Raw genomic sequence first — 23,111 nt, 5'->3', positions numbered from 1 at the left:
CGTAATTCCTCCTCCTCTCTGCACGTCCTCCCAGCATCTTTCTTTCTCTCTTCGTCACCAGTGCTGACGCTGTCAAAAGGGAAAGCTATCTTGCTTTATGGGCATTGTCCGCATGTAAAAAGGAAAAGGACATAAAAGGCATCCGGGCTACTGCGTGCAGCGACAGTTCGTAAGACCTTGAAGGCCACGGTAGTTGCCATCTGTTTCATCACGCTGAAGGCAAGGTAGCGGTGTCGTGCCGTCCACTTTGTATACTGGCGTGTGCGTTGCGACAGGTAACGGCCTCGTAGCTCTCTACGCAGCAGCAGCAGCACAGCGCTTCGTCCTCGGAGCTCGCAGGTTTGTGTATTTTTTAGTACTTTACGTAACCTCTGCGCTGTAGATAAGATCAATGCAAAGGACGCGATTGCAGTGTACGTAGCTGAGAAACGAATGCCGTGTTATTTTTAACCAAAGTGTATAGAGAAAAAGAGCTTTATAGGATAGATTTTTGCTGCTTTTCTAGAAAGTTTGTTAGCAACCAGCCCATATAAAGAGTCCTCTCCGTGAAAAAAAGAGTGATTATGGCGACTGCCGGTACAAGACGTCCACAAGGAAATTTTCAAAGCCTGGAATTAGAGAGTATGTGATACTAGTTACTGGAACAGCTCTGTTTAAACGTTCATCACATCGAAGCCTGAACGTCATTCGAATATTAACGGGAGTTAGCCCCTTTTCTGACTGGTATAGAACGTGCTATGGCAGAAACGCGTTGTTTTTAACTGGAAATGATGGCGTATCTAGCAATGGAAAAAAGTTAAATATCGAAAGTTCATTGTTACTGAAGAACAGGTAAGGGCAAAGGTACCGAACATTTTGAAGATTTTTTTTTTTCAATGAATAGCTCCACGCAACACCTAGTTACACCGAGGCGGAGTTTTACGCTCCCTTTGATGGACTTGTTTTGTGTCATTGGACGGGGACGTTTAAAATTTATTCGCGAATACTTTGGAACACGGGCGAGCTATATGATTTATGCTAGATCGAATAGGGAAGGAGATGATCCACCTCTTAGATCTGAGAATAAACATGCAAGCTATCTAATGTAACTGGTAATCTTACAATTTGCTGTATACACTCATGAATAACTCTCTGTATTTGATGTGAACGAAACCAACCAAAGAAATTAGGAAAGCTTAAAGACATGTTTTTTTTTTGTCGTGTTGATATAGCTCGAAAAATTACTGTAAATATTTCCTCGGGGAATTTTTTTGAATTAAAAAAAAAAACAACCACATGCTGGAGGTGAGGTGCGAACATACAGTGTGGTGACCCTAATGATGCCTATTATATCACTCTGGTGAGCTCCAATGCAGATTTTATGACAGGTTCCGCGACATATCTGGCGTGCAAGGCCTTGAACAGATTACTCAATAAAGATTGCACAAAATAACATTGCCAAGTATTCTACGAATTTAAGTTGCAGTCAGAGCACCGAAAACAGAACATCCCAAAGCATCACCGGGTAACCTACTTCAATGCTGAGTAGCCTTTCAACGTAAAATGTACATCTCGTGTTTCCGACATTACGTCTACGAGAACATGGGCATCATTTCTTTCACAAATGTTCTCAACCGCGCACGTTTCGATCGCAGTGCAGTCTTTCCAGCTCGCTTATCGTGCACTTCTTACGCAGTGAATACAAACAAAACAAAAGCATATTTCAATGAAGAGTGCCCATCTTTAAATATAAAAGAAGTATGTATTTCAAACATTTTATTTTAAGTCATGTCCAAGATTACTGTGCAAATGCATTTTTGAGCGGGAAACATTTTATGAACGCAACCTTTTAAATATAATGCGAGATTTCACCATAACAATCAATATATCGGCAGATCACGTTATTGCAGATCAACGTTATTGCTATCGCCAAAAGCGTTCCCCATTGGTTTTCTATTGTACTTTTAACTTTTCGATGCGATCAAAGGAAACAATTAAAAAAAGGATTTTGCTGCATATCAGAATAATAGATGATTACGTTCAATATTTGCATACGAATGTCTTACATTTCATGAATTTTTAAAATTTTTGTCCGAAATTGATGGACATGGATGGACGAAATACAGGGTGCAGGACCAGCGATGAACCCTTTTTCCGTCTGTCTGGTTGCCCAGCGCCTCCGGCAATTGTGCTGCACTGCACTGTTCACCACTGCCATTTTGAAATACATTAGTTTGGCACAGCGTCCTTTCTCTTATCTTTATTCATGTCTCAAGTGCCTGTCGTATGGAGTCTTATACCAGCCGCACGCTACTGGAACAACGTTACAAGGCGACTTACTTCACTAAGATAGATATATAATTCCGGCAAAAGCAAGTGCTTTGTTGTCGTTCTCTACCCCTTTCCTGTCCCTCTTTTCTGACACGTGTTGCTTTGTAAGAAAAGAAAAAAAAAGAGGAAAGCCTTCAATGCTCCGAGGGATACATTAGCGTGCTTGGCACAGCGCCCAGAATGTTTCTTTGAATATTTTCCTTCTCCTGGCCTTCTCTCTTGATGGCTTATTATATACCAGTGACTGCGTCTCATGTTCGCTAGCTACCCGCCGTGGTGGCTGAGTGGCTTTGGAGTCCGGCTGCCGGCCCCGAACTCGCGGGCTCCATTCCAGCTGCCGCCGCCGTACTTAGATGGAGGCGATGTACAAAAAGCGCCCGCGTGCTGTGCGATTGCAGTGCACTTTAAATAATACCAGGTGGTCTGAATATTCCCGCAGCTCTCCAGTGCCGCGTCACTCAATGCCCGTGTGTCAGTTCAGGACTTTAAACAGTACAATTAATAATTCTCGTTCGCTAGACTTGCCTGCGCAGAATATGCTATGTATTTTTTGTTAAAGATTTGTAACGCCGAAAGAAGACAGCGATCGGAACCTCCGAGCCTATTTCCTTAAGCACAATGTCTTCGAGATGATTGGCTCAGAGATCGCACTGTATGCTGCTTGTGTCCCGCCATCATGTGAGAAAAGATGCAATCATGTTGCGGTGTAGTCCGCGCGCTCCGAGAAAAAATGATCTTGTAGCGAACATGCAATCCGCAGAAACCACGAGCAAAACAAGGCCTATAACAAAGTATCAGAAAAATGAAAGATATGTATCATTAGTGTCAGTATAAACCGCGAACAGAATAATCAAATATAACCGAACAACAAAAGAACACTAAGGTATTGGCTACTAGGGATTACATATCAACAGGCACGTGTACGGTTCTGCCCGTAGTCCGAGTGAAAATCAAATGCACTAATAGCCGTTCTGTTTCAAGAAAAATGTTCAGGTTTTCCAGCTTCCATCTCAGGTGTATTGTTCGGGTTTCATTCGACGACGACAGTACATCTACAGCTAAAAAGTTTATGGAAAGAAATATTTGCAAACTGCAGTTCATCGTGGACTTTGCAAGCAACACAATTCTCAACTCGCGAATTACACCAAAGCTCCTTCCCTCTCTCTCACCCCCCATCGACGCGAAAACCCGGCGTCACCTAAACAGTGGCGCAGTTAAAAAACCGACGATTGGTCGAAATGGTGTGGCATCAGCTAAGGCGGAAAAAAAAGAAGTGTAAAAACGTAACAATAGCAGTACATACAATTGTACTAACTCCAAAGGCACCGAACAGTAATAGTAGTGCTATGCTGTCGCATTGCTCGTGCGTAAGTTTCAGTGCCCAGGTAATTTTTTTAGTTTTGTTTGAGTACTACACTGTTTATTATTATTTTTGTTGATGTTTTTCATGCTTCTTTTCCGCCTTCCCCGCTACTCCTCTTCCTTGATTATTGCGTGGCAGTGATAAAGAGCCCGTGTCGCGAATCATTGCTTTGTGAACTTCTTGCTCTTGTCACCCTCGATGAGCTGTATTTTCTTTCACTGTAATTTATTCGATGTGCTGTACTTTCTTCGTTCTCATTAACATCCCTGACATTAACGCATCAACGAAAGGCTGGCCAAGCGAACGCCTTTGCAAAACTATCAATAGATCGACTGCATATGCTCGAGGGTGGGACTGGGTTTTGAAGGCTCGGAATTTACACGCAGCAGGGTCAACCCATGCCACCTATGTCGCCAGCATCCTTCATGATGTATTTCGTGCTGACAGCTATTGTACTTGTGGTGTTAAGTTTTTCAGCATGGCCAACACAAGCAAAGGCACATCAGCTCGAGACATGTCCGGAAAAACGGTTGTCGTCACGGGAGCTAACTCAGGTAACTCTATTCTTTGTGTTCTTAAAAGGTGACCTTACTGAATCGACGAGGAAGCTGTCATGTGGTTGCACGCGGGCTAAAAAATTGCGCTTCGCTTGACATGCGGAGCTGGTGAGAGGGCTCTACGACAAGACCTCAATAAGCACGACCAGCTTGATATCGTGCTGTCTCGGTCACGGTCGAGACCAAGAAAGCTGTAACTTTAAAAGTGAATTTTTGATTTCGGTCGAAAAGCGTATTTATCAAAATATGATTGAAGAACCCGCCCATAACATTATCTCTTTATTTTCCTCTCATTTTGTTAATAATAATTTTCTTCACTTGCCTCTGAGTGGATTGATATTATCATCAACCATCACGTACGCATGATGCACATGAAGCACAGGTGTGAGTAGAAATGGACATAACACAGCGCTGAACTATAAACTGGCATTTATTTGGTGGGCTGCGTATGTAAATGCACGTGAGGCAACCAAAAAAAGAATGAATGAAAACCACCCCAATGAGCACACTCATGCATCGAGGACCCTGCAAGACACCAACGGCTAAGCCATACAGTTAACGACTACAGAGAGGCCTTGAACTGTATGTCTTAGCCGTTGTGGTCTTGCGGGGTTCTTAGTGCATGAGTGTGCTTATTGCGGTGACTTTCATTCATTCCTTTTTTGGTTACCTCACGTGCATTTACATGCGCTGCTCACCAAATAAATGCTGGTTGTTAGTTCAGCGCTTTGCTGAACTCTTCTTAGGCCGTGTGCCCTCGCGCTGCTTGACGTTCGTTATGCAAAACCAACTGGCCCAATGGTTCGTGTTCTCAGGCAAGCATGGTGTGAGCGGTTTGCTGCATTGGGCTTTCGTGCACGCATTTTTCCATGATTTAATACACCTCTGCAGTGCGTGTGAACCTGACAATGATACATTATTTCTACTGCTTTGGCTATAGCACAAAAAGCTTCTCAAGCCCAAGAAATCTTCGCAAACGCTTCTGCCAACTCGTGCCGAGTAGCTCAGGACACTGAACATCATGGCGAAAGTTTCGAACTTTCGACACACCCTTTGGGTTTTTTTATGACCATCGCAAAGTAGCTCGCTTGGACAGAAGGAAGCATTTTATTCGTCAGGTTTTCCAACGAGGAGGAATAGTGGCCAGTGGCTGTGAAAATCACATTAGCTCGGAATCTATCTCGGCGTTTTGGTTTCTCAAAATTAAAACCTTAATATTTTCCCGCCTGTGTTATGCGGTTTTTCACTACTGCCGGCCAACAGATGCAACTAGTTTCTGAATGTACAAGGAAATCTAGACGATAATTTTTGAGTTGCCACGCGTTTTAGTTAGCAACTTAGCTGTTATTGAAGAAACAAAGGTCGGAAAATGAAGGGCTCGTAAAGGAAACTATGGTAAGGAAGCCAAGATTCAACAAAACCAGGTAAAGCATAAGGACTTTTTTTAGTTTGCGGTGCTGGTCAGTGGCACATTTAAACTGTAATAATTTTTATGAGTAAAGAACAGTTGATTAGAAATAGGAAAAGAACCAATTGCCGTATGTGATATCCGAACCCAGGACCACTGGACTTAGAGTGTGATGCTCTACAAACTTAACTACGGCTGCAGCTGTACAATCTTTTGCTTTATAGTGGTGTTCGTTTTACGTGTAACTCAATATTTGAGGATGTTCACCCCCGCCACCACCCTCTTTAACGGCAGACGAATTGTCTATATTACTACCAGTGTCACGTGGAACGTGATCGAACAGGAGGGGTGGGAGCTACGCAAGCACCTTACTTGTGAACTATGGCATCAAGGATGGCAGAATATAGGCCCTCCTTAAAATACTGAGCACACAAAGGTAAGGAACTGAGGGACTCTTCATAACAAACACATGTAAAAAAAGCAGACAGTCACCGAAACGTTGCAAATCATTTGGGAATGTTTTTTTTATGGTGCCGCTCAATGATATATTAGGAGGGTAATTTTTTTGGCTATAAGATAATCGATTACAAAGTAGAAGAAAAAACAACCATATGCCGCCGGTGGGATCCGAAATACATGCGCTTTCGAAAAGCTTGCAGGCAAAGCAACTTCTCCAGTGCACGTAATTAGTCTATAATAATAATAATAATAATAATAATAATAATAATAATAATAATAATAATAATAATAATAATAATAATAATAATAATAATAATAATAATAATAATAATAATAATAATAATAATAATAATAATCCGTTTGGGGGCAAAGGAAATGGCGCAGTATCTGTATCTCATATCGTTGGACACCTGAACCGCGCCGTAAGGGAAGGGATAAAGCAGAAAGTGAAAGAAGAAAGGAACAGGTGACGTAGTGGAGGGCCCCGGAATAATTTCGACCACCTGGGGATCTTTTACGTGCACTGACATCGCACAGCACACGGGCTCCTTAGCGTTCTGCCTCCATAAAAACGCAGACGCCGCGGTCGGGTTCGAACCCGGGAACTCCAGATCAGTAGCCGAGCGCCCTAACCACTGAGCCACCGCGGCGGGTAGTCGTTGATATAGCCAAAATTCGGCGCTGTGGCCCAACACATTTTAGTCGTCGATATAGCCAAAATGTCTTGGGCCACAGCGCCGAAGGTAACCACGTTGTCGAAAGTCTAAAAGCTTATATTTATATTACTTACGGTGGGCTACACGTCTCTCAACAATTAAGGAGTGTAAAGGTGATAGTTAAAAAAGTTTATTCAATATTAGTAAACCAGTCTGCTAGTTAGCACTTCTTAGCTGTGTTCTAATGTACTACACCACTGACAATGCTCTGCGGAAAAAAGCGTTCTTCTTACTCAAAATGCCTATTTTTAAAAACTGCGTGAGTCTTAGATGAAATGCCCAGTGTATGTAGATGCCGAACAAACAACTGTTTCAACTCCAGACAGAGTCAACACTGAATCCTTCTCGGAGAAGCGAACTGGGACAAGAAATAGAAATGTTTTAGAAATAGAACTTCCCCACGCAGTTTATGATACACTGCATGAATCCCCCCCCCCCCCCCCGGAAAAAACAGTGATTTCTGCATTCAAACTGCATTCATACTATGCATTCGTGCATTCGTACTGGCCCCGCATGAGCTGCAACGATAGCTGCCATTGCCATCAGACCTTGCTTGTTTTTAAACCGCACGCTCTATGAGAGAGTTTTCCGCGCCCAACAATGGCAACGTAGACGTTGTGATACGCTGTAGCCGCAACCTCTAATATTTTTCTGCGGAGTAAACGCATTGTTTCCCAGAGGCAGCATTTTGCAAAGTTATATTTCGTCTTGGTTTATTTGTACCCTTGCCGTATTCTTCAAACACGGTCGCGGACGGTGCAATACGGTAGCGGAAGTGTATCGTAACGAGTTTTTTTTTTCGTTGCATATTTCGTGACCTTGGTTTAAATGCAGGAAAGATGGACCAAGGAGGAGGTACGCTGCTACAATAAACTGTATCGGCTCCTTCTGAACTTGCCAAAAGACGCTGGAGAATAAAATAATATTAATTGTGCGTAGTTTTTCTCAGCTCATTAACTAATTTGGCGGAAATTAAAAGCACTCCGGGACGAGCAGCACAGTGGAAAAGGATATGCCGTTTAATTTATGCACCTGTGGCACACTACTTGTTTTTAAAGTTCGGCCCATTTTGAGTGAAGCACCCGGCATATACATCTACCGCGTGAAAAATAATCAGCTAGTTAATAGGCACATTGTTGAAGAGGCAACGGGCTCTTGGCCGGAAACACGTGGAAATGGTTAGATGTTGCCGAAATAAACAAAAACGAGAAAAAAGACAAACCAACGAAAAATTTCAGTTAAAGAACAAGTGTGGCTTATAATGAGTTAGCAAAAGCTCTAGGAAGTGTAACAAATATAAATTATTTGAAAGCGAGTCAACAACGTAACAAGTAGCATGTTAAAGCGTAAAACAACGTGAAAGCTAAATCCAGCTGATGCAAAAAGAAAATGCACGCGTGTTTTAAAATGGAAGGTGCGTAGGGGTCTTCAGAACATTGAAACACGAGTAAAAAATCTTCTAGTTTAAATGAGCTGGGCAAAAGCGAAGTAGGCAAAGCATGCAAATGCCAACAGAAACAAGGGTAAAGGATAACAAGATCTGAATCAGGCAAGAAAATTTGCAGACTGACATTTTAAACGAACAGAAACTTTGCAACATACATAGACTCGTAAAAAGATTGAATTTTGAAAAACACTAGACGAAGTACAGAACTGCGGAGCATGAATTCCATTCTGTTTTTACAAAGAATCTTGTGAATCATAACTGCAGAGGATCATATTAAAACTAAACTATCGCTCATGTAGTAAAATGGCCGTCATGCTCACGCACTTTTGCCAAGCCTTCTATTATGCCTTGTTGGCTTCGAGGCTTTTCTATATTTCGCGGTTTTTATGAATTCCGTGTGGTTTACTATTTCAAAGGATCTTCGGCAATTCTTGCAGTTATCTTCAAGGAGGCTCCTCAGTTGTTTTCCACACGAGCAGTATCTGCTCCCGTCTCCTCTTATTGAAACATCCTCCTGTCAATTCAAAGTACTTGTGGCGCCAACTCATCCAAATAATGTACCTATAATATCATTTTATTAGGTATAATTTTTTTCCTTAGTGAAGATTCTTCAAGGCTCTTACATGGAAAAGAAAATAACTTCCAAGTCATATCGTTCCGCCAGTTTTTTTTTATACTTCGTGTGTTTAAGTAGCTTCACGGTGACCGCTCGGGTGCGGTGCAGAACAGTGCCAGTACACCAATGCACCAGCGGTTTCGCTTCCTTTTTGTTTTTTATTACTAGAATGGGGTTTCTCTACAGTTATATACATTTCGTCTTCCCTATGCTTTCCCGCTATCCCCTTTCTCTTTATTTCGCCCCTCTCTCTTCCTCTTATTTTCGCCGGCCGCCGCCCAGAAGCTTAATATAGTTGACAACAGTTTCTGCGGCTGTCTCTCATCCTTTCCTTCTGTTCTAATTTGTATTTATTTTAGATTTAAAACATAATGCAAAAAAGCAACAGCCGAAGGATGTAGTGCATAGCCTACACGGGTGCTGTTCCTTTGCTTTCATTACGTTCCAGTTCGCCAAGCTGTTTTTTTGTTTCATTCAGACGTTCATTTCTTGTGTTTTCTTTGAGGGAAACCTTGCGCCTTGTAGTCTCTTTAACAACTCTTGGCAATACAGTATTCTACAAACCAGGCGCACCTGCTCATCGCAGGCATCGGCAAGGAGACGGCCAAGTGGCTGTGCCGCCGCAACGCCCGCGTTATCCTGGCCTGCAGGAACCTCGACAAGGCTCGAGTGGCGGCCGAAGAGATTGCCCAGCAGACAGGTGTGGGGCCCGTCTTTATGCAGCTGGACCTGTGCTCCCTGAAATCGGTCAGGGAATTCGCTCAGGAGGTACTCGAACGTGAAGAACGTTTGGACGTCCTCATCAATAACGCTGGCTGTCTGGGTGAGTGCAAATACTTGCCTTCTAGTTCTCGCTTTTGGATAGCAGGAATTGAGTACATCATATTTTACGATTTTTAGGATGCAGCAGTACTTTCGGGGCGTTCAAGCATAAAATTGTTTTACTTTTGTTATTCTGGTTCTACTGTAGGTGCGTACCTTTAGTGCAGATTTTCGTTTTAGAGATATACCGAGTCTTTCTCGTTATTACGGCACCACTCATTCAACGTGCTCGTTGCTATATTTCCAGGACAAAAGCTGTTCGGTAATTTTAATTTATGTATGCAATTCACTGCTCTCCTTGTCATGTACACTCCTCTTGCTTTGTCTCAGGGATTAGTACCTTCTACACGAAATTAAAAAAATAAAATTAGTAAGCCCTTTCTTCTTGGAGGGATAAAAGTGGCCGCAGCTAAAACGTAGTTTTTTTTCATTTAAGAAAGTTGGGTGCGCCACCTCTGTAACTCACGTTAAACATGCACTGCTGAAGATTACAACTCAAACATTGGGCATTATTTTTTTTTACCCTGTGATAATCGGTGCGATCGGGAGTGCGAGGTAACAGCGGGTCCTCAACGGTGGCAGCTTTAAGATGATCAAGAGAAAGGATGCCGTGAAGGCCGCGAAAAAAGAGCCCATGGTGTTTCCCACTACGCTTGACTACGCGGTTAACGACCACCTTAAGGGCGCTGTAAAGGTTTCCTGACTGATCCGGGACGGGTGAACACATGTGTAGTCATCTTCAAGCCAGGAAGGAAACAGAGGGTTACATGGTGTTGTAGGCGAGGAAACGGGGCAGGAATATTACGCAGGCCTCTCCGCAGCTGCCCGACGCACTTTGTGGTGTCAGGCCGCGGGGAGAAAGGTTCGGAGTCGAAAAACTGCAGTAGAAAATGGAGCGCAAAGGCGTAGTCGAGGTCGGTAGGTGTCTAGTTAACATCCTGCTTTAAGGTAGCTCTAAGGCTAAGCAATACAAGAGACCGGCAACTTGCACAGCGGACCTTGTAGGGTTGCGCCATCAAGGATGACTTCAAAAGGATCTTTCCAGCGTGCCGTCGGCGATAAGATGATGGTAGTATGGTAGTGATGGTAGAAAGCACACCAAAACGTGACACCCAGCTCGAACCGAACACTTTGCCGACAGTTCTGCTCTTGACGTCGAGAAGGAGAAACACTTCTGATTGCCCCGTAAAGCAGTCGATGGGCGTCAACAGGTAGGTGTTTCCGTTTAATGGAGGCCATGGTCCATAAATCTCGACATGCACTTTGTCAAAGCGCTCCGAGGGTAGTGTGAAGCAGTCGTAACGAGGCATAGGTGGCGATGAACCTTGGCCTGCTGGCAAGCCAAACAGCTGCTGGTCCGGGTGTTAATTCTTTTTGATGTTCTGGTGGCTGTTTGCCTGCGCCAGTAAGGCCTTTAAGAGATGGAGTGAGAAAGTGGAGACCTCATGGGACGCTGCATGATTGGAAGGAGCCTTCCTTCGGTCGCTGGTGGGTTCCAATGTGTGCTATATTCCAGCTAAAAACATCCCGTTGTATTTCAGCCCATGTGGCTAGCAGCATAAATGCTTTCTACCCAATGCAACAACCTCATAAAAGTACAACTATTTTTCGTGCTTGGATCACGTGTAACTATCACTGTGAGCTTTGACGTGATCATGTTGATTTTGCCACAGTCCCGTACTATTACTATTACTAGGTACTATTTCTTTACAGACGCTCTGCGCATGGAGCACGTCAAGTCCTTGCTTATCTGCTATTTCGAACTCTTCCTGCTAAAGAGATGTTACTTGCCATTGTTCTTGGTTTTGTTTTTTCCTTACTGTGGCACTCAACTTGAAGCTCCGTTGACAGTGCAAAGTTGGAGGTTGATTTGATCGCAGAAAGATGCCTTGAATAAGTAATTCAGTGTTGGAATAATGTTTCGTTTGAAGTTTTATAAATGATCAATTATTCATTTATTTATTTGCATAACTACCTGACTGACTGACTGACTGACTGACTGACTGACTGACTGACTGACTGACTGACTGACTGACTGACTGACTGACTGACTGACTGACTGACTGACTGACTGACTGACTGACTGACTGACTGACTGACTGACTGACTGACTGACTGACTGACTGACTGACTGACTGACTGACTGACTGACTGACTGACTGACTGACTGACTGAATGACTTGTCCATCGAGGCGTGGCTGTTAATGCCGTAGGAAAATGGGAAGGCTGTTGCGAAAGGCTCCGGAATAATTTCAACATCCTGGGGTTCTTGCGTCATAATCAGCCTGACTACGCCCACTGCAGGACAAACGCCTCTCCCATATCTCTCCAAGTAACACTGTCCTGTTCCTACTGCGGCCACCTTATCCCTGCAAACTTCTTAATCTTCTCCGGCCACCCAGCTCTGTGATGCCCCTGCTACGCTTACATTCTCTTGGAATCCACTCCGTTACCCTTATGACCAGCGGCTATCTTGCCATCGCATTTCATAGCCTGTCATGCCCATTTATTTTTCTTCATTTTAACCAAGATATCAAAACCTCATGTTTCTTTAACCATTCTGCAGTCTTCATGCATATGAACGTTAAACCCTTCATAATCGTGTGCATAGCTTGCTGCGCTGTCCCTAATTTAATTTAAACCCTTTTCATTATCTTCCAGGTTTCTAGTTAGTACCCAAGTATTGCCAAGAAATAAGTATTATGCAGTTCGGTCTTGAGGGGAACTTGAAACCTTCCGTGCATGACCTAAGAGTACCGGCCAAATACGCGCCAGTCCATTCCTTTCTTGTATTTATTTCAGTCTCCTAGCCCGGATTTAAACTCACTAGCTGCCCTAAGTAGATGTACTCCGTCACCATTTCCCATCTTTCTGTGACTATCGTGAACTAGTGTTCTTTTCCCATGCAGGTGCATATTAGCATAGTTTTCTTCGTACTTATTTCTAGACCCATCGTTCTAATTTGCCTGTCTAGGTTTTCAATCAGCCTCTATATTTTATCCCTGTAGCTGATTAGCTGGTAAAATCATTAGTAGATCGGAGATTTTAACGTATTCAACTCTAACTTTAACGGCCAGATCATCATAATCCAATTTTTTTAATGAACCCTCTAAATGCGCAGTGAATAGCAATAGAGAGATCGTGCCTCCGAAGCCGGCACCTTTCCTAAATAAGACTTTATCACTTTCAATGGGAAGAATTGTGGTCGCTGTGCAGCCTCCATAGGTATTGCAAGCGCGTTTACATACACCTATTCTACACCCTGGTTGCGGAATGTCTACATGGTTTCTAATGTTTAGGCTCAATAAGATGCTTCCTTGGAATCAATGAAGGCTCTGTATAGGTGTGGTTTACATTCTGGGTACTTTCCTAGCACTTCATCTGATGCTCTTTTATATAAACCAAAATATCAGTGAGCGCCCGTTTTTACACAGCCCCGCCATAGCCGGTATCGAATTAACCAGCCGAACCTCACAACCATAAGCTGCCGTAGTGGGCTTTGAAAGATATCAGCGGTGTGCTAGCCTGAGAGCATCTTCCTGTTTATTGCGCATCCATGGATAGAGGAAATAAGCGTAGAAATGTAGTTGAAGCTAGGGTACGTCGAATTTAACGCATCTTCGGGCACTCGTGGGGAAGGATGAGTTTTGTTTTCAGCCTGCCATCGCCAATTATGACAATCTCAGGCTAGCGTTAACTGGTCCACTGCACGCACTGCTTGGATAAAACTTATTGCTAATCTAAAGGCAAATTTACATGATAATCCAGCACTGATACCAACGCGTGTTATTCTCTTCAGAAATGCTGCATAGTTTTTAGTTTTATGCACTGAGCAGTTCTGCGTAGAAATCTTCGACAAGTGCCGCTGCACTGATGCTTACTTCCTTACAGCACCTCCCAAAAGAACGGAGACTGAAGATGGGTTTGAGGTGACATTTCAATCAAACCACCTTGGACACTTTCTACTGACGAACCTTCTTCTCGGTGAGTTTTCAGCCATACACGCAGTTTTCATGAAGCAATCATAATTTTAACAGAGGAACCAGGCAAGTCGAGCAGAAAACGGCCCAATTAATTTAACTAATTAATTTAACTACTTTAACATGATACGAAACACTTAGCAAGCCCTCGAGTTACGTATTATGGAGGCAACAAAACAAGACGTCATGGTGCAAAAATATTGCAGTCTGAAGCACTTAAAATTACACAAAGGCCGCATGAAGGATGTGTAATTAATGGCACAGAGTGTAAAAAGAAGGTGAGGCAAACTCTTAGACCAGTAGTCTAATGAGCGACAGCATATACTAAAGGATAAACGAGTGTCCATACTCACGTGCATTACGCCGAGATAAGTTTGACGACATAAAAGGCTTCACGTCGTACAAAAACGCTTCAAGGGTCTGTTGCATTAATATTTTAAACAATGATTCTTAATTCTTTAACGCTTACACAACTTCACAGGGCTTCTCAAGAGGAGCGCTCCAAGTCGCATTGTCAACGTAGGCTCCGATGCACACCGGTTCGGAGCATTCGATGGTGACATCAGTTTCAACCGATACAACCGGAATCGCATCTACGCGACTACAAAGTTATTCAACATGCTTTTCACGATGGAACTGGCTGAGAGACTCGCTGGCAGCGGTAAGCTCACCATGCTGACGTAGAGCGCATTCTTTTGTGCAAAAATTACCTGCAATAATCGAGTGTGGCACACACTTTGCTACTGTCAGCTTTTGCGATTCCTTCCTTTTTCCCCCTTTCTACTTGTCATTCCGCTAAAAACCTGAACAGAGACCTTTGACGAACTAATTCCTTTTTATATTTTAGGTTAATTGCAGAGTAGGATAGTGGATCAAGTTCCTGCTGTGGTTTTCAAACAGCCACGAACCGATAACGTCTTTGCGCATTAATTTTCATCTATCACTGGTGATCAGATTTTAGAGAGCCAAGTTGAACGAATCCTTGAAGACCAAGGATAGACGGACATAAATGAGCAACATATGTTTCCTGTCGAAAGTGATGTCCTTTAATGATACGGTGAATACGAACATAGTGTGGTATACTGAATGAGGAATAAAGTCATGCCTCGTTATATAGACTTTTTGGCTCCTGAGCACAAATTGCACAGAAAACCGAGTCGTTAGTAACAAAGAATAGAAATAAAAATAAACAAAAGCCAAGTAAAAACACTTTGGGCATAAATTTTGTATCTTTGCATAGCTGTATTCAATAAAGTGAAAATTAGAAACAATCCCGGTCACCATTATGCAAAAAAGAAACTAGTTCAGTTCGAAGGACCTAGCGGTCCATGCGATGCTCGGTGATGTCGCATGTGGGATCACCTGCTTCCTGCTTCGAATGCTCATATCCCGCAACCGCGAGCACTTGCCTGTGCCAAGTCGGTCGACAACTTTTGATCCCGGATTTCAACGCAGCAGGAGCTGTGTGTCTAGACAGCTTCCTTCGAAATGTTTATGCAATATGGCGAGTGAAAATACATATTAAAAAAACACCTTACACTGTGAACTATGAACAATTCCGCCCTCATCCCATACCCTCCCCCACTCCCCATACCCTCTGTCTCTAAGTTATTCACCTTTTCGCACCGCTGTTTCGCTGTTGTGCTGGACATAAAACGCAAGAAAGGAACTACCTGGTCGGGGTACTCGAGATTTTGGTCTGATCGCCGTCCATACTAACATGAGAAAAACACATTGGCCCCATTTATTCTGCAGTTTCATCCTCCGTTGTCAGAGCAGCGAGTTGCGCTATTATAGAGGCGAAAATAAACTGAAAAAAAGTTTGGTCTCCAGGAAAACTGTCAGCAATTTTAATGTTTCATAACCACTGGGTTCATATTAACAGAGAGCGGCTTATGCCACCTCGGCGTATATTCACCGAGCATAAACGGCATCAGATGACAGTCCACTGGTTTTTAGGGCTTTCTGTGTATTTTCCCGGCTCTCTTTCGACTCGAAAAGATGCCACGTTGTAGAAAACAAGCCTTTTCTTGCTGTCAGCTCTGATGTCAAAGCCGGTAGTCGAGACAGTAATTCGGAAAGCAATCAGGATTCATTATCATTCTCGACGAGAAATATTCTAGTATTTGGTTATGTCGCGACTTTACGAGAACATAGAGAGGCCTCTCAAGTAGGGTTTCCACGGTCGCGATATCAGCGCACATTATGAGACGGTTCTACCAACTTCTCTCCGCTACAGGTTGCCAAGCACTTAGGAGCCATCACAATCTGTGAGCGCCACAGCAATTAAAGTTTCACTGTTACAAAAAAACCAAAGCGCTACCAAACCAATCAGACAACACATTAACCGGATTGACCATAAACAAAACGGACCTACCAGAAAATACACAGCGGGATTATTTTCGCGTTACGCTAAGGATCGTCAATTGGATGCTTTGCACAAGATCCTCCGCTGTATCTTTAAGCCCGCGGTATGTGGTAAGAGCGGAGGGTAGGTGCTCCACAGGCAAAACCTGCGCCTGGAAAAGAGTGTGTTTAGCGTGAATGTCAACAAAACGGCATGCACGTATCGCGGAAAGCAATTAAACGTCTTGTCAGCTTGAAGCTTATCGACATAGCTTCGAACGGACTAGCACAAAAGCTCCATTAAGCCTAAGGAAGGATTAACGGCATTGTACTTTTACTTCTCACTTCTCCCTGCTTGCACGACAAGCAGAGTTGTCACTTTCTATTTATATCAGCGTCAATTTCACCAAATCAACTTCAACTAAATTAACTGCAATTCGCCCTCATTTTTCTTATAAGTACTATGGGGAGAGAGAACTTTACAAACTGCAGTTCACACTGAGCATAAATTGCACACTTCTTGGCTACTTAGAAGCTACCGCCGTTGTAGCCCCAATAATAAAGCTTACCCTTCTGTGTTTTCGTTCTTTTCTTGTCTCATATTGGCGCAGGGGTTACCGTCAACTGCTGTCATCCCGGCGTTGTCAACTCTCGTTTAACTGACGGTCATAAAGACCTCTTCACAAAGGTGGTTTCCACCGCAGTACGTATATTTGGCAAGGTGAGCATCAATGTCAAACCGAAAAGTGCTGGATAAGTTTAAGACGACTTGTTGGGAGGCTAGGTTCTCGCATATTGTCGGTAACCTTCCAAATTTTAACACTATAAACGTTAGAGGCCCCGTTGTGCAGAAAATCGAGCGTCGGCGTTATGAGAGAATGGTAACGACCATGTCTCTGGCAGGTGGTGCCCAGAGAGCAACCTAGGAGGCAGGTGGGCCACCTAGGTCACGTGACCTTGCGGCGTCGCCACAACCTGCCAACCAGGTAGTGAGCAAACTGCCTACCGTGGCAGGTGGCAGTTAAATTAACGATTGGTCGCTCGGGATCGAAGAGCAACCTTGACCCCACCGCTGGGAGCACCTCCCATTGCTTGGCAGTGGAACATCGCTTTACCGCGGCTGCACTGCGCCAGGAGAGGTATGAGGACTTCCAAGGATCTATAAATGTAAAGTAGAGAATGACCTTCTGCATACATCAGAATTCACCCATTACGCTATCGCGTCATACCATTAATGTGGGGAAGTGTACTCTCAAGTTATATTTCGTTTTCTTCTTGGCTCAAAGCCATCGTCACCTATTATCATTTTATTTCGTGACGTCAAAGGTGAGTAGATTTCTTTGGATGGACTGAGAACACGCGCAACTCTTCCTACTTTGTTCTGGAATATTGTAGGTCTAATAGACGCCTTATTGCGAAAGTTACTTGTCCCATTAAAATTCAGTGCGGCGGATAGCGACGGCCGTTGTGTTTTTCGACGCCAGCCGAGCACCCTTTCTGCTATATGCAGGCGCACAAATGTTTCTACTTGCGGGCACAGGTTACCGCGCCAAGTATTTCGCGCTTTGCGTCAGTCTTTATTCTGCACCAGTGTTTTCCGTCATCGCAGCCCGTATGTAATATGCAAACCATCCAACGAAGCTGGTGGCCCCACGCGTCGTCTACCTGAATCAGCGTAGTGGCGACCGCACTCGGCGGGCGTGTGAGTGCAGTGCTTCGAACAATGCATATACGCACTGAAAAGACAAGTATACCTTGCTATTCCGTGTTATGAAGATGAGAAATAAAGCGAAAAAAAAAACTATCGCGCCCCTGTCACCAAGCACAAAATGTTACAAGGGCGCAGTGAGATATTGAGACGCGCGAGCAGTTCGCAGCAGCTGAAGAGGTGGGCATTACGATTTGGCATCAAAGCAAAATGCTTTCTTGATGCCGCGTCGTCAGTACTTTGCTTTTCTTGCAGCTCTACCTGTTAAGGGAATGTTCGACCGGTTTTGCGACATCTTCTAGCCTTGGACTATAATCGCGTCTGCATCGCTAGAAGCGTGAATTGCTGGCCGAGTTGGTTATTCACGCTCTATAGAAAAATAGGAGAAAACGAAGACGCAGGAAAAGAAGTAGGCACACAAATACACACTGTCGCGGACTTCCAACTGATGTCTTTCTCGTCTACGCACTTAAAGCCATTGCGCGAGCGCATATGCAAGATAAAAAAGCACGTGGCAAAGGTGTGTGGTTCGTGACGTCCCCTTCACTTAGTCGGCCAGAAAAGGTGGATCACCCTAAGCAGAGCCCGGAAAAAACATCGCGAGTTCGAGAGAACACTAAGCAAAGAAGCCTGCCCAGATGAGACAACAGCATCAGGATCAGGAACTACGCTCCCGAGTAGCCAATGACTCCGGTCGTAATGGACATGCCATTAGCAATGATGGCACTATATTTTTCAATCTAACGCCAATTTGTTCCGCTTTGAGTATTCATTGATCTACAGACTGTCATACATGATTCGAATTTCAGTGGCAGCTGTCTGCTTAGCAGTCTAATTCACCAGCAGCATCGCACGGAAGCGGGGTTAAGTGACCTGCTATGGCTGAAACTCGGAGCATCTCTGATGACATCCTGACAATTTCGCTGGGAATATCTAATGCGACATCACTAGAGTTGTCGTCACAACATGCACGCAGAGAGGTCCGATATAAAAATTGCTGATTGGTCGAGAAAGGTCACTTTACCTTTTGCCGTCATTACAACCTTCCCGCCGATTATGAGCAGCCGAGTTTCTGCGCAGGAACCTAGATAAAGAACAGAAATCAAAAGTTTAGAGAACAATGGGCTGTACACAAACGTCCGCTGTCGCAGTATCGCGCATACGTGCTTCTGCGGTTAGCAGTTCGAATATGGCCGTTGGTGGACCGACATCTACAAAAAAAAAAAAAAACTGACGCAAACACACACAGATGTTGCAACACAAGCTGTGACGAATGTGAAGTCTAATGCTATCGTACTGCTTTCTTAATGTGACTTAGGCGTCCCCATAGTTTTTCTACATCTGACAAAGTGTGTCGTCTTTATAATGATTAAGGTTAAGACTACCGCATATAAAGCGAGACAGTTCACTGTATACACTGCTGAATAAAAAAACGGGTGAAAATTATATGTATTTGGATAACGAGTGGTGGTGCTAGTGGTCGTTTATTAAAATAATAGTAAAAAGGAAGGAAAAGATTTTTGCTAGCCCCGGCACCTGCCAAATGTGTTTTTTTTTGCAGGAGACGTTTTTCGCGAAAACAGAATTGTTTTTACTCCAGCTTCGTCTGTAGTTCCTTGTTATCAAATCCAGTCGCACTTGTCAAGTATGGTCTTCATAGAATTCGATTCCAGTTGAGGCGGAGAGCTCCACTGTGCGGTTCCCTCATGACTGCGAAGTTGTGTTATGAATTGCTTGAATTTCTTATGACAGATATTAATTTATCGCACAGCCTGCAGCATTGATATTTAAAGCATTTGTTGAGAATTTGACTGCTTGGGTTTACTCGATGATAGGTGGCTTATGCATGGTAACTGCAATACGACATCTACATCATGCTATACCGCGAAGCGTAAGTGATGAGCTCTCGCCTCAAGCAATGAAATAAATCTCCTCTGTTATTAGCGCAATATTGCCGCCGTACGAACCACAAATGCCAGTTTCTCTGGAAGGTATGAGCCTAGCTCACTAAATATAATTAATCGCTCCTTAGTATACACTGAAGAAAAAATGGAAAAACTTGGGGCCTTCTTAAGTTCATTATTAAAGAAAATGCGATAGCATTTTAAAGGTGACCCACGCCCAAATACTGCAAAAGACCCTCTGGCTTCGGAAATACGAACCTTTCAAAAATTGAATTAAGTTAGATTAGTGGGTGGGTTAAGGTAAAATTTATAGATTAGTGGGTGAAATAAGCTGAATTAGTGGATATGAATTGGTGGATTAAAGTAGAAGAGTGGGCCGGGTTAATATAATTCCTAACAATAATCTAATGGAAGGTGATCGAACATTCAGTCCTCAGATTTTCAAATTTGGCTGGGCTGACGGCGCCTCAACTCTCGCGACCAATCAGAGAATTTGGATACGTGGAAACCGAGTGTTGTTATTCAAGACGGGAACCTAAACACTATCGCATTAATAACAAACCGTGATTTCATGTCTTCCCCACACTTTCAATAGCGGTAGTTCCATAGCGGATGAGTGGCCAGAGGCCGGCTTTTGCTGAAGGACGCTGTCAGTGCTCATTAAACAAAGCCAGGTGGCCGAAGATAATCCCGATAATGCTGATGCCTGGAATGCCGCATCCTTCTTTGCCGACATGCTACATCAGGACTTCAAACCCCATAACCATAATCTTAATGCTGTTGTTGTTGTCGTTAGTGGCCATTTGTTAATAAAATAATAACGAAGGAACAGATCTTGCTAGCGGCTGTGTTGCTTTTCGGCATGCGTCATAATGTCGAACGTTTTAGCACTAGTTCTGATGATCATGATGATGATGATGAGATGACGTAATAGCGTTAAAGGGTTATTGAGGATATGCGCGGAATTGTCCATTTACTGATTTACGTTCATAGATCACTGCTAGTCCTCACCCCACTTGCTCCCACAATGGTGCAGTGATTAAGCGATGCGCTACTGCCCTGCTTGTTCCAGCAATCGGTGGGACTTCTGAGACTCAGGTTATTCTTTCCGAGCAACATCAAAAGTCACGGAGAGAGGCTTAGGACAGGCAAACATCGGTGATATTGCAGATTAAGCTATAGTGCTAACCCACTAAAACACAAAGTGCTCCATAGACGGTAGCACATCAGAATGGCCACCAAAAATCGAATAATCTTGCCCAAGAAACACACGGGTCAATATACGCAAATTATTATAAAAGCAGTTTTCACCAGGAGTTTTATATTGTTAAGGTGAGCTCACAGACGTCACGCTCAAAGATCAGTGATGCATTCGAAGCTATTGTGAGCACTCGTACCTTGATCCTCGGTGAAAAAGCAGTGTTGCATTTATTTTCTCGAGTTATGCCACTCCTAATGTCCTCGGCCGAGTTACCAGCAAGAGGACGGAGCCCGAGAGTTTTGTGCCACTTAAATATTACGAAATACCTCTTGATGTCTTTTCAAACGGGGCAAAATATAGCTGCTTCACCCGAAGTGGTATATATGCCCAAAATGCATTATAAACTCAAGGAAAAGATTACCTACTTTTATCTCTTTTTTGATCGTGTTATCTACTTTCTCGCTACTTTTATGTTGCATTCTAACTGCTTTTCTTCTGTTGCATTTTAGAGCACTGATTACCAACTGCGACACTAAAATATAGCGAAGAAGGTAGCAAGATCTTCCGAGATGAAGGTTTTAATAATGTATTTTATGGAATGAAGATGAGGGCACAGACTCCAGGATGTAAAAGCCAGCAGCTGTAATAAGTTCGTCGTGGACGTTCCCCTAAAAGTCACTGTGGAGTTCCGAAGGATAAAACATGCAGCTTTATTTTGAACGTGCTGCTGGAGAGCCACTGCACATAAAAGTCCGTCAGCCATGAGAAACCTGGTTGCATTCCTCCGCAGAGTGTTGAGGACGGTGCGCAGACGTCAGTGCACCTGGCTGTCTCGGAGGACGTGGAAGGTGTCAGCGGCAAGATGTTCGTCGACTGCAAGCCGGTCAAGGCACCCGGGAAGCCAGAAGACGCTCGCGCCCTGTGGGAGATCTCACAGCGTATTACCGGAATGTCTTGATCGGAACTTCCCATCATGCAGGAGCACCTTTTAATGTTGATATCAACATATTACTTAAAGGCAGAGAACAAACAAGCTAACGGTGTTACACTCACCTGACTTAGAGCAGGATGTGTTGCTGGGCTTCTTGGTTTGACATTGTGAACTCTGAAGCGCTGGCAGACGACGGACGAGAGAGAGCGCACTGTGTGTCATGTCCTCCTCTCGTCCGTCGTCTGCCAGCGCTTCAGAGTTCATCTGACTTAGGCCTGTCCTTTCCGACCAATTGTGGACAAAAGCATTTTCCAGTGGAAAAAGTCTATGAATGCAATTTTGTATACATTGCAAGATCTAAGTATAACAATCAACGCGTCCGCAGATCTCTCTTCGGCAGGCTTGCATTGTTTTGCTGTTAACGTTTTTGCTATCGGCAAAAATGTTCCCCATTGGTTTTCTGTGGCAGTCCTAACTTCTTGTTTGCTGCCGCGGTGGCTCAGTGGTTATGGCGCTCAGCTGCTGACCCGAAATAAGAGGGTTCGATCCCGGCCGCGGCGGTATAATTTCGGTCGAAGCGAAATTTTAGAGGAACGTGTGCAGTGCGATGTCAGTGCACGTTAAAGAACCCCAGGTGGTCAAACTTTCCGCGGCCTTTCACTACGATGTCCCAAATAGCCTGAGTCGCCTTGGGACGTTGAACTCCCATAAACAAAGCATTTTCTCTATTCGAGCGATGGGAAGACTTTAAAACTAAACAATGAGCCATTACATTCAATATTTCTATACCAGTACCTTACGATATTCTCATATTCAATATTTTTGTCCAAGAATTCTGGACATATATTCGCATTTAATCTTTAATCGCATGGTCGCACAGGCTCTTGCCGTGTCTCGAGCTCTGCAATTAGCAGTACGATAGCAATCTTTAGTTCGAGATAAAAGCTCCTCAAGTTACTGTGCAGTGAGCGCCTCTCAGTGCAGTAAGCGCCATACAAGTGAAAAGACAAAGCACATTAAGCGAAAATGTGTAGTGAATGAAGTAGTTGCACTCCGCAAGTCTGAGCTAAAATTGAATCTGGTAAATACTGGCGGTGTTCATAAGCATGCATTGTGAGGGAAGAGAGTTCTCGGAGGTGGGGTCAAAGGAGTTTCTGTTTTCGGTAGCAAAGAAAGGCGTTGAATAATGAGACTAAGAGTGCTAATCAAAGTTTAATTTGTCTAGTGACTGGATAATAAATGAATAATACAAACAAAGCACGCAAACTGAATGCTCTCTTGCCTAGAGCGAGGCGGAACAACGTCTGATAAGGTATCAAATGAGCTTCCCGTTAATATTTCCT

General features: G+C 43.7%; 1 protein-coding gene across 1 annotated transcript; it reads left to right on the top strand.

The window, feature by feature from the left end:
• The first annotated feature begins 66 nt into the window (after window positions 1-66).
• LOC144100400 (retinol dehydrogenase 14-like) lies at window positions 67-21,885 on the top strand. The gene is made up of 7 exons (XM_077633360.1): window positions 67-339; window positions 4,143-4,227; window positions 9,463-9,699; window positions 13,590-13,682; window positions 14,160-14,339; window positions 16,636-16,745; window positions 21,628-21,885. The coding sequence occupies exons 2-7, from the start codon at window positions 4,152-4,154 to the stop codon at window positions 21,793-21,795; spliced, it is 864 nt and encodes a 287-aa protein (XP_077489486.1). The 5' UTR covers window positions 67-339; window positions 4,143-4,151; the 3' UTR covers window positions 21,796-21,885.
• Window positions 21,886-23,111: the final 1,226 nt, after the last annotated feature.

The sequence above is a fragment of the Amblyomma americanum genome, chromosome 8 (genome assembly GCF_052857255.1).
Source record: "Amblyomma americanum isolate KBUSLIRL-KWMA chromosome 8, ASM5285725v1, whole genome shotgun sequence".
Classification (NCBI taxonomy): Eukaryota; Metazoa; Arthropoda; class Arachnida; order Ixodida; family Ixodidae; genus Amblyomma; species Amblyomma americanum.
The sequence above is the reverse complement of the archived record's forward strand: the minus strand, read 5'-3'. Positions and strand labels throughout refer to the sequence as shown.